The sequence below is a fragment of the Periplaneta americana genome, chromosome 13 (assembly GCF_040183065.1).
Source record: "Periplaneta americana isolate PAMFEO1 chromosome 13, P.americana_PAMFEO1_priV1, whole genome shotgun sequence".
In the NCBI taxonomy this organism is placed as follows: domain Eukaryota; kingdom Metazoa; phylum Arthropoda; class Insecta; order Blattodea; family Blattidae; genus Periplaneta; species Periplaneta americana.
Window position 1 is genome coordinate 100,258,862 of NC_091129.1, and position 12,683 is coordinate 100,271,544.

General features: G+C 36.8%; 1 protein-coding gene across 1 annotated transcript in view; it reads right to left on the reverse strand.

The window, feature by feature from the left end:
• Positions 1–12,683, reverse strand: part of LOC138712155 (UPAR/Ly6 domain-containing protein crok-like) — a 45,544-nt gene that overhangs the window by 2,842 nt on the left and 30,019 nt on the right. The window contains exon 2 of the mRNA XM_069843639.1: positions 7,413–7,574. Within this exon, the coding sequence (XP_069699740.1) occupies positions 7,413–7,574 (162 nt within the window). The remainder of the gene's footprint in view (positions 1–7,412; positions 7,575–12,683) is intronic.

Here is a 12,683-nt window from a genome sequence, read left to right on the forward strand (position 1 = left end):
GAATGATTCATTGGAGCAGTGCTTTCCAAACTTTTATATACGGCGACACCCTAGCCAACTCTAGAATTTTAGTGCGTCACCTTATCCCTCAAATGAAAGTATTCCACACACCCTTCACAAAATGAATAAAAGTAACACACAAATATTTATGATACATAGAGTTCTAAGATAAGGAAAAGAATCACATTTATTTTCACCCTTGATTTTAGTTTTTCAGTGGCTCACATGTGCTTGGTGAATCTTACAAATGTATTTTATGTTTGGACGAATATGAGATAAAATCACCCGCATATCTTCATACAACATTTTTAAACTGCCACGTTTCACTGTTTCGATATTGGTCATCACAGAAAATCCTGCTTCGCAATAATATGTGATTCAAAACTGCAACAAAACCACAAGAGCCCATTAAGCAAGATGCGAAAAAATCTTCAAGTGAAATCCAAAATCTGTTCAAATCATCTCTTTGGTTTTTCAACTTTAAGATCCTATCATTTTTAATCTCTGTCAATTCTTCTTCTTCTGCTGCTAAGGAAAGTCTACTAACTGCAGATGACAAAAATGGATTTCTTATCCAGTCATAAGCTTTTTGTGTTCAGATCTGGGAAGTAACGTTCGAATTTATCTGTAAGTAATATTAAATAGTTGTAAATTTAATATTTTATTTCGTTCTTTGAATCACACTGAGATGTATTTGGGGACATTTCGTAGCTGCCCTCTTTCACTTTCCGAGACCAAAATGCTAACTTGCCTCATAAGGCAGATATTTTGTCTGTTGCAGTTAAGATATTCTCATCCTTACCTTGCAGACTAGACTTATACTTGTATACTACAACTATACACATCTATGCGTCTATTAAGGACACGCATCTACAAGACAGCTAGGTAAGCAAGGGGCGATCAAGTGATTTTCTTACTTCATTTCAGTTATCATGAGTTAATAACTCAAAATAATGAAATATGCCAAACAGTTCGCGTCACCCCATAAACCTTCAAAGGACACCCCAAGGTGTCGTGACACCCAGTTTGGAAAGCTCTGCATTAGAGTGTAGAGTGTAGAGAGAGAAAAATAAAAACAATGAAGACAATGAGGACAATTAGAAGATAAAAAGAGGCAGGAGGTAAGGAACAGAATGGTAAAGTGTAGGAAGGTAAGAAGAAAGAGAGCAGAAAAGAGAGGGGATAAAGGGCATGAACTGAAGGACAGGATTGGATAGAATGAACAAGGGGATAAAGAGGAGAAAAAAAAGATTAGAGTAAGGAGGAGAACAAGGGGAGAAGCTTTAGGAAGGATATGGAGTCGAAAAAGTAGGAGGGCAATGGAAGGCTTAGGGTAAGGCGTAAAGTGTAAGGAGCAGGACAGAGAGCAAGGGATAAGCAGTAGGAGGGCAAATTTCATGCTAAGAAGCTGAAATTTTTATTGCATGTTCTGGGAATTATGGTTTAAAAAAACTACAAAACTACTTTTGGGCAAAGTAAATATTTCCAAAATTATAAAATAAATAGACCATCCGAACATTCAAAATGAAAATTTTTAAACGGATTGGATTAATTTTTTCAGGTCATTCATACATTCAAAATTAAAATGATGACTCTGCTGTTAAATTATATGCATGTCAAAGCTGCTTTACAATTTTTCAAGCCTATATATATTTTGTGGAAGTAGAAACAATTAAATAATAACACAGAAACTGTTAGACCGATGCTACTGGAACTTGGAGACATTAATACTAATGAGATGTTGCTACATATGAAAAATTAAGTCCCTATCTCGAAAAATATGAGCCGTTCAGAGCAGAAGTGGTGTAAGTCAAAATTGAGTAATGAGGTTTAAAGTAAAAATTCTGTAAAATAGAGCGCAAAGTAACAATTAATATTCAATTTATTTAAACTATTAGTAGGCAGTGGATAGCACGAAGGAATATTAATTGCTACTTTGCGCTTTATTTTACAGAATGTTTACTTTAAACCTCATTACCCAATTTTGACTTACACCACTTCTGCTCTGAACGGCTCATATAGAAAACAGAGATTTCACCCTTTTCATCCCTTAAATCAGCATGTTTACCCATCCGTGATAGCGTGATTTGGGTTGCCTATTCTAATAACGTGGGCGGCGTTTTTGGGACACTGTGTATATTGAATGACCTATACATTGGTATTTTCAAAATAGCACTTTTCCACTACTGTAATGTTTTAATACCTGTAGGCTACATAATTTGCAGTGCCTTTCAAAATTATGTATTGTCTGCAATTACGCGTAATCTAAAGTATTCTCGAGTGTTTGGCCATTAAAATTAATGTAGAACGTAACATTTTCAAGGACTGAAATCTTCAGTTGTCATGACAATACTAGTATTTCTTTAACACGCCACGGGGCATTTTTGTATTCTTCCCACGAAACGAAATGTCATAAAATAACTGACTCATGTAACCTTGAGAACAGAAGTCCAAATCTTACATAACAATGCGTGAACCATTCTCTCGCGTAAACTTTCCATAATTCATTTTCATTGTCCTATCACACATGAATGCCATTTATCGAGTATCTCGGCTTTGCGTGAGTTGCTTGAAACGCCTATATTTAGTTTACCAGTCTCACATACGTGTAGGAGAAGTTGCAGAACTGATTGTAACACCGATTAAGGGGAATTGCAATTGGATTTTGGGTGAAAATTTTGATTTATTATTCTTCCAACTAATTATTTGATGTCACCTCTTTAAAATTGTATATTACATATGACTATACTAAAATCGTATCCATTTTAATGTTTCAGTTTTCTGAGAAGGGTTATATAAGTTTTAATTTTAGTCCACATTTTCCAAAAAATACGGATTTAGAGCGGAAAATTATGCATTTGTTATTTTTAAATTTATTTTTTAATTTTCCTTTTCAAAATTGTATATAAGATATGGTTATACTAAAATTATATCCATCTTAATGTTTCGTTTTTTCTAAAAAGAGGACGTAATACATGTATAGGTAATGTACACGTCTTATTATCGTCCAGCTTCAGTTTTAGTTCTTTTTTTCACCCAAAAAGAACATATTCTGAACTTCTATTTAATCTAGAATACTGAAATGTTCAGGAATTATTTGGAAGTTTACATATACTAAAAGAATGATTTTGAAAGATGTTAAATTTTGGAGATGTTACAGTAGGTACGCAATGTACTCAGAAATTAGTCCCAGCTCACAACAAATGGTTCACTCAGAGTGTATGTAACTTGTATGTATCACTTTAATATTGCAAAACTCGCGATTACAAATCAAATGAGTGGTCGCACAGGTCTGTAGATACTCTCGATGCCGAGATATTACTGAGAGAAGTCGCAAGGCAAGGCTAATTTCACACACAACTTCGGCGCCCTCATGCTCGTAGCGAGGAGAGGTGGCGTCACACAAGTTACATTGGTTCATGGTCTAACTACTGATAACATTAGCATTTGGTTGTAGCTCATAGTGTTGTTACAGTCAGCATTTGAAATTCTGTCACTCTTTCATCATGGATCTCGGAATGGGTTCCCATATTCGTTACGGGGAAAGACATATTCTACGTCAAAATACACGATAAATGCGGATTTAAGCTACTTACTGAGTCGAAGATGGCGACGTGACAAATAACCCTGCTGATGAAGTTTTGATGATATGCTGTTGTTTGTGCCAGAACAATATCGAAACGAAAATATATATTTAACTAGCCGTACCCGTGCGCTCCGATGCACCCGTTAGAAATAAATATAAAGTAATTACATAATTAAAATAGGACATTTGATCCGGGAACATTCGTGCTTGATAGAAGGATAAATCGTTTAATATGTTACTTCATTTAAATTGCATCCAAATAATTAAAAATGCGATCATTTTGGTCCAGAGACCACTCATTTGGTGCAATGACAATCTTTTAACCTGTTTCTTAATTTTTATTACATGCAACCATAGTTTAATGAAGATTGACATAATTTAGATTTAATGTGTATATTTTATTTTATTTGTTATAGGTTTCCATTTAATTATGGTAATAACTTAATTTTAACCCTTGTTTACTACGTATTCAGTAAATGGCGCTTGGCCCACTATGATTGTGAACCCTTCAAATAAATTAAATTGTATTATATAATTTTACATATTATATTATATTATATTATATTATATTATATTATATTATATTATATTATATTATATTATATTATATCAGAAGTTACTGTAATAACATTATAGCATTATGTCCATCTAGAGAAACTACACTTTCCAATGGTGAAATAATAATTAATTATACAAATCGGTTAATTTAGCTTCCGATATTACTTCATACAAACACAGAAACATTCTCTGTAGGCTATCTTTCATAGCTTTCGATTGTTGCTGTCCAAGGCCCCTTATAGACGAAGTCATTTGTTTTTTAATTCATTACACGGCCTTAGATGGCAGTCATTTTAATTTTAAAACTCATTTATCTCATTAAATATCAGTCCTATCAAAATTTTTCAAGGAATAAAACTTATCGCAAATTATGTTTAAAGAAACGTTTGTTATGTAACATTTTTCACAAAAATCAATAATAAGATAGATATTTCGATTTATTTAATTCAGGCCCCCTTATAACCCCCCTTTTAAATAATGTATTTTGAATGCCATATAGCCTAAAATCTAAGTTACAACGAACTTAATTTATATTCCAATTTTAATCGAAATCCGTTCATCCATTATCGCGTGAAAAGGTAACAAACATACAGACAGACAGACAGACATACAAACAAAAATTTCAAAAAAGCGATTTTCGGTTTCAGGATGGTTAATTATATATGTTAGGACCAATTATTTTTGGAAAATCGAAAATTACCAGAAAAATTTCGGCTACAGATTTATTATTAGTATAGATGAGCAACTGCTGAAACGACTTTCGATACAACACATACACACATGAACGCGTTTTCCAGGTAGGCTATTTGTTTCTACTATTACCAATTATTTTCATAGAATAGAAATGCTGAGAGTCCTACGTTTGGTTACCTAAAGTCTCCGAGCAGCACGCAACACTGTAGGTATGTACGGAGTATAGCGCAGCGTACACTTCATATCTGATGTTCAGTGAACCATGTCAAAACAAAACAAAGCTAGGCGGTTGGAAATGACTTCTCCAATAGAAGAATTGGGTAGCGAGCAATTCATTAGGATATAAGAAAATATGCTTTATCAGAAAAAAGGAGAAATGTCTATTTTTAAAAACTTAAAATGTTTACAGTCACTCGTTGTAATGTATAGAAACTCGTAAAGCAAGTAGTCAGTGTAAATAATTTTATTGTGATTTATTGTGTTATTGTAATTTCCACAACTATTTATGTATTTATTTATAGATGTGTACATAGACTGTGTCCAGTTATAACGTTCACGCGTAAAACAAGTAGGCCTATTCACAATTAATTTCTATAATCTGGCATTAGAGACGGTAATACGTGAAGACAAAACAACCTACAAACATTTCTCAATGAACAGAAGTTGAAACATTAGGGTCGAAATATATTTTATATGATATTTCAATATTAGACTTAATCCATTTTTAATTGTAAATATTCAAATTTCAATCTTTTCAATAAACTATCATAAAATTTACTTCTAAACTCATTTCGCTTTGATAAAATATATCTATTTATTTTAAAAAGCGCAATTTAAATTTTCGAAACACAGACGAAAAAGAATGAGCATTAGCTTTTACTTTTTGGGTGAAAAATGTATTGTGAAACAAAAAAATATATCTATATAAAATCTAGTTGCGTTTTACTTATTCTGAGGATAATCTTCTGTTGTCCATAATATAGATTAAATAAATATTATTTTATTTGCTATTAAATATTCATGACAGTTTATTTTGTACGTGTGTAGTATTCTCATTGTATAGTGCCTATATTGCCCTATATTATCGCCGCGCTCTCATGCTTAACATGTAGGCATCATACAATAATGTGCGGTGTGCTTTTAGAACATAATTTTGCCGACCGATTGTTGCTCTGTAGGTTTCACTCTAAGCGTCACGTTGTCACGTCTACTTCCTCGATAAGAATAAGCACTAGTTTGTTATATTGTTAAATGACTATTATTATTATTATTATTATTATTATTATTATTATTATTATTATTATTATTATTATTATTATTATTATTTCATATATGAGTACGTTGACATTCTTAACTCTTAATAATAACCCTTTAATAATAATTTTTAATCACATACCTTAATGTTCGTCCTCAGCACAAGACATGGCAACCTCGGTTTTAGTCCACGTTGATTAGACAAGTAGATGTCATTTAATAATGGAAGCAGCTTATTGGTTGCTATATTGAAATTGAGGCGAGTGATTAGAGCGGCTACATAAGAAATTGAAAACAATAATACAATTAAATTTAAAAGATCTGCCGAATGTTAAGCATGAGAGCGCGTCGATAATACAAACAAACAGATGTAAACATACGAAACGGAGCGGGCAAACGAGTCAGAGCTCTCCGTTCCAAGATGCGTAGTATGATCCATGTGTACCTAACTTGTACCCAAAATAACCAAACGCAGGACTCTAGATGAGGCTTCGCCAGTCGAATGCGTTCACTCATGATCAATACAAGGAAATGACTTTAACGAAAGCATTAAGGGCTACCATTACGAAATGATAGCATCTGCATTAAGTAGGTTACGACTGCACCTTACAAGGAAGGTGGAAGCAGTTCGGAAGGAAGTCCCTAGTCATTTTACGCTCTGGGGATTCAGAAAGCGACGTGCTCATGTTACTATTAAATTGTTTCTTTGTTGCGTAACAAGCTCTTTGTGTTTCTTGAAATGGAGGGGGAGTAAAACGCAGGAAAGAGCATTTACTTACTATACGAGAAGTAGTGGCCTTCAACGTAACTTCAGCGGACAGATTATGCGTGCTAATTCATGGACCTGTTTACGAGTTCGTGTATCTTTTGCGCGATTTATATTGTGAGTGTTCTTCGGCCCTTCTGTCATCAGGAAAAAAGAGTTTTTATAGTGTAAATGTTAGCTTAGTATTTCCACTTTGAAATGCATGCCTCGTACACATCGTTCGCTATATGAAAAATTAATAAGGAGAGGTGGTACACCATGGCAGGTCAAAATATAATGTGTATGTGTCCCGATCCATTTACAAAAATGTCAATCAGTACAGAAACCATCAATATATTAGTGTACCAAATTTCATCGCCTTAGGATTGGTAGTTTTAGAGAAAATCCAGAATAAAGATAGCAAATTTAACATTGCGGAGATAGGGTGTACCTCCTACCCTTGGTAGGACTGATACAAATAGATTAGTCTGTTCTCAGTGAACCACTCGAGTGTTTATTTTGCCAAATGACGATGGATCATGGGTCACATCACACCTCAGACCTATCGGTGCTTACCTAGGTGCTTAGACTTCTTACAAACAACGTTGGCAGTTTGGATGTGGTAGTGCTGTGATCGGTCTCTGTTGCAGTCGACCATGGAGATGTACGTCTTGTTGAAGGGGTCTCCGCAGTGGCGTTCGCTGTTAGAGGAGCAGGTCCAACACCGGAGCCCGGAACCTGCAAACCACGATTATACCAGCTGTAGTATTACACATTCACAACAGATTGTATTATACTAAACAAAATATTAAATTCAGATTTTGAAGACGAGTCAAATAATGTACAAATATAGAATAGTAGAGAGACATCATTTTATTTTTACTTCAATTTTTATTGTACCTGAGATTTTGAATGTACTTCACTCCCACCCCCTCTAGTAGTAAACTTACAACCGTCCTCCACACAGAACCAAGACCGCGTATGCAGTACTGAGTTAGTGAGTATAGTACGTTCCAGAAATATGTTCGCGTTTTCCAGTGACGAAAGAGCTTTCAATATTGAATCGTATTTTCGCACAGGTACTGTCGTCCGTTTGCCTACGTCGCATCCCGGTTTCCCCCACCTGCTTCTTTTCGCCCCTCTGTAAAGTCTAGTAGCTGGGCTGTCTTAGCTCTTTTCTGAAAGATTCAATTTCTGTTAGGAAATGGACGCTTACGTAATATTATACAACTGTTTAAAATAACTTCAATAAAAGGGCCTCGTTAAGTAATTAACTGTCACGTGATTCCCCCCTTTCTACGATCCTGCGGCATAACCACTTGAACGGACAGTAGATAGCATTTCTGAGTAATTTTATCTTTTCGGATCGGGTAGAAGTAAAGATTAAATTTACAGTACGTAAGGTACGTACTCTTTTATAGAGTAGGTATAGAATTATTTCAACATGAGTTACTCGTACGAAGGACGAAACTGGTAATTGGAATTAGGTACAATAGTCTATAGTGCGATAATATGCACAAAAGAACTGGTCTGTATCGAAATGAACGGCCACCATTTTCAAAAATGTGTTTAAATATCCGTACTATGATTATTTTTGAATTTAACTTCGTTCTCTATATTGTACGCTAATGTGCTCCCTCCTATACCTAGTAAAGTGATTTGTATTTTACGGCAGTATCATCGAACTCCAGTCTTGGAAGGGGGAGCAAGCGGTGTTTCCGGTTCTAGACTTTTAATCCAAAGATATAGCCAGGTTAATATTAAAAATGTTAGTAAAAATAAAATTATGTCCCTGTATTTAAAGTAACACTTATACTGTATATCACATAAACACTTCCTCAAGTTTCACGTAAGTCGTAGCATAATCATTGTAATACGAGTATAAACAGAGTCCGGCAGAGGAACGGGCGATTAATTCTCGTTAGTTAGCTATCGGTTGACTCAGTCGGCTGAGGCGCTTGCCTGTCGATCCGGAGTTGTGTTCGGGCGTGGGTTCGATTCCCGCTTGGACTGATTACTTGATTGGGGTTTTCCGAGGTTTTCCCCAATAGTAATGCGAATGTCAGGTAATCTTTGGCGAATCCACGGCCTCATCTCGCTAAATACCATCTTGCTATCACCAATCCCATCGACTCTAAATAACCGAATAATTGATACAGCGTCGTTAAATAACAAAAAATACATGTTTGTTCACTCAAGAATTAATTTTTTTCAAAATGGTATGTATGACATCATAAAGTACATAGTCTGGCACTTATTTATTGCAAAGGACGTCCTTTAAGTGACTACCATCGAGATTGAAAGGCGCTTCTTCAGACATCCACAAAGTGTCAATAAAGCCATCTCCTTCCGTGCGATTTAGAATCTCTTCACAAAATGTCCTTCGGATAAGAATAACCAGTTACACCCGGTATAAAATAAAATGTATGAGATTATTGAGAATACATTTTATGTGAAATCCATGAAACTAAAGTTTCGCTTCGAAAATTGGTCCTTATTAAATAATTTCATGAGATATGTATTTTGAATCAGAATTAATGTAAATAATATGAGCACTATTATCATTCGCAACATGATAAATTAATTGAATTGTTGCGAAACTCGTAAAACGTATGATGAAATTAAGTGCCACGTTAATGGTACTTTCTTGTATTGCAGTTTCTATTGATAGCTACGTTTTTGCAAGACATTTTACTCCCTTACGTGTACAGAAATTTTCAAAGGCTAATTTTGTGAAAGCTTTCCTTGTTTTTAATTCCTCTGTAAGTAAATCAGTTAGTCTCACATAGTTTATTTAGGCTGGCAGCATACTGCATCAGACGTTCTGTCTCGGACAGGATGGTTTTGTCTCGGGCCGTTCGATGTGACGGTAATTACATGATTACACGCATTGTTATGAGGCTGCAGCAAACGGAATCAGATGAATATTCCGGAACGAGTGTACAATGCAATATGCAACAGCCTCATAATAATGCGTGTTATTGTATCACCGTCGCATCGAAACAGAATGTCCGATGCAGTATGCTGCTGACCTTACGGTAGGCCTACAAAAAATAATCGTGGTGCTGAATGAGGAGACTGTCCCATTGTCAGTTGTTCCGCCCCACCAAGTGTCCTGCTTTGTGGATAGAAGTATTTTTGGGCCAAAGTTTTGTGAGACTGTACTGTATCCTCTAATGGACAAAATATAAAACGAGGTAGAAAGTAATAAGGATTGTAATATAAGCCAATGGACTTCAGTGTATTCGGGATGGATAACAAACTGAACATAGAAAAATAAAATTTCGTTACAGTTTTATGTTGAAAGTTTTACTCCTTGCTTGCCTTGTTATAGCTCTCCTCCTTGATGACATAATCATCTGTTAACAGTTGGAAATGAGCTCAAAGACTGACTCACCACCTGTCCTGTCTGTTGCAGCAATCAGGAATAAGAGCATGCAGATTCATGACTGTAACAGAATGTGATGTGGAGCAAGTGACGTGATGGCGAAGTACTTACCGGTGACTTCAAGAGTGAAATATTTGTTACGGGGCGCCATTTGCCAGTTGCTGTGTATAATCTTCAATTACATTTAGGATTGCTATGCTTCTTAAGGCAATATATTTTCGGGATAAGAGAAGTCTCCATTTTTATACAGAGTACGAAATGTGATGTTCGTAAACTGATACACGGCTTTCAAGTAAAACATTTAATCAACTTTAACCAGAAGGTAGCCTATATGAGTAGGTTTAAACAAAGAAACGTGTAACAAGAAGGATAAAGAAGAGGATAATGAGGACTATAGTAACTAAAGGAAGGAGACAAAAGCAGAGAGAGAGAGAGAGGGAGAAGAAAAGCAGAGGTAGAGGAAGAAGAGCAGAGGAGAGGAAGAAGAAGAGCCGAAAGAGGAAGAAGAAAAGCAGAGAGGGAGAGGGAAAAGAGCAAAGAGGGAGAGGAAGATGAAGGAGAGCAAAGAGAGCAAGAGGAAGAACAGAGAGGGAGAGGAAGAAGAAGAGCAGAGAGAGGAAGAAGAATAGGAAGAAGAAGAGCAGAGGAAGAGAAAGAAGAAGAGCAGAGGGAGAGGTAGAAGAACAGAGACAGAGGAAGAAGAGCAGAGGGAGAGGTAGAAGAGCAGAGACAGAGGAAGAAGAACAGAGAGGGAAAGAAGAAGAGTAGCTGGAGAGGAAGAAGAGCAGAGGAAGAGGAAGAAGAGCAGAGAGAGGTAGAAGAAGAGCAGAGGAAAAGGAAGAAGAGCAGCGGGAGAGGTAGAAGAGCAGAGGCAGAGGAAGAAGAGCAGAGGGAGAGGAAGACGAGCAGATGGAGAGGAAGAAGAACAGAGAGGAAAAAGAACAGAGAGGAAGAAGAAGAGCAGAGGAAGAGGAAGAAGAGCAGAGGGAGAGGTAGAAGAAGAGCAGCGGGAGAGGGAGAAGAGCAGAGGCAGAGGAAGAAGAGCAGAGGGAGAGGAAGAAGAGCAGATGGAGAGGAAGAAGAGCAGAGGGAGAGGTAGAAGAAGAGCAGCGGGAGAGGGAGAAGATCAGAGGGAGAGGAAGAAGAGCAGTGGGAGAGGAAGAAGGGCAGAGAGAAGAAGAAGAAGAGCAGAGGGAGGGGTAGAAGAGCAGAGGCAGAGGCAGAAGAGCAGAGGGAGAGGTAGAAGAACAGAGGTAGAGGAAGAAGAGCAGAGGGAGAGGAAGAAGAAGAGCAGAGGGAGAGGAAGAAGAAGAGCAGAGGGAGAGGAAGAAGAGCAGAGGCAGAGGGAGATGGAGAAGAAGAGCAGAGGAAGAGGAAGAAGAGCAGAGGCAGAGGGAGAAGAGCAGAGGGAGAGAAAGAAGAAGAGCAGAGGAAGAGGAAGAAGAGCAGAGGCAGAGGGAGATGGAGAAGAAGAGCAGAGGATGAGGAAGAAGAGCAGAGGGAGAGGAAGAAGAGAAGAGAGAGGAAGAGTCGAGGGAAAGAAAGAAGAAGAGCAGAGAGAGGGAAAGAAGAAGAGGAAAAGGAATAGCAAGAGAAGTAGAGAAACAGGGGGAGATGAAGAACAGAGGACGAAGGAAGAAGAACAGAGGGAGTAGAGGAAGAACGGCAGAGTTAGAAGAGGAAGCAAATAAATATACGAATGTGGGACGGAAAAGTAAGAAGAGGGATAAGACGAAGGACAAGAAAGATGAAAAAAGAAAAAGAAAGTGTATAATGAATTTAAAAGGCGATAGAAGAAAGTGACAAAATAGAGAAGAGCAAAATAGAGTAAAAAAGAAGACAAAGTAGAAGCGAGGTAGGAAAAGGATGAGGAGAAAGGAATGAGAACACAGAAGTGGTTTTCACGCAGCGTTAAAATTATCTATTATATTATGAGCAGCACGGACGGTAATGATGCAGAGTGTCAGTCTGGGAATCACACATTGTTATCTCACTGAATTTCCTTTGGCACAAGAAACTGAACGCGTGAAGCCCTCGTGTGCGATGGGTGATGTTGATGACAATTTTGAAACTGAAGGTTACAAAACTGGCGATACTAATTGCTTAATGTGTCAGACAAGGTTAAGGCGTCATTCTTTATATCCGGAGATTCAATACAATGAATAATACTAGTTGCAGAATGTCCTAATGCTCAATAGGTTTGCTACTTTCGATAGTTACTATGGAAAAGCGAACTGCTCTTATCAGCTAACGTCCAGTACACCTTGGGACATTTGCCAAACGATGCAAATTCGCTGATGAAATATAGTCTAAATTCTTCGTCCAACTTTTGACAAGGTACTATTAACGAAGAAACGAAATAATCACAAACCAATGAAAATGACCATGTGTAATAACTTGATTATACATTTCACTAGTCTGCAAAACTATTACGGCTGTTTCCTCTTCCTGCCAGGACT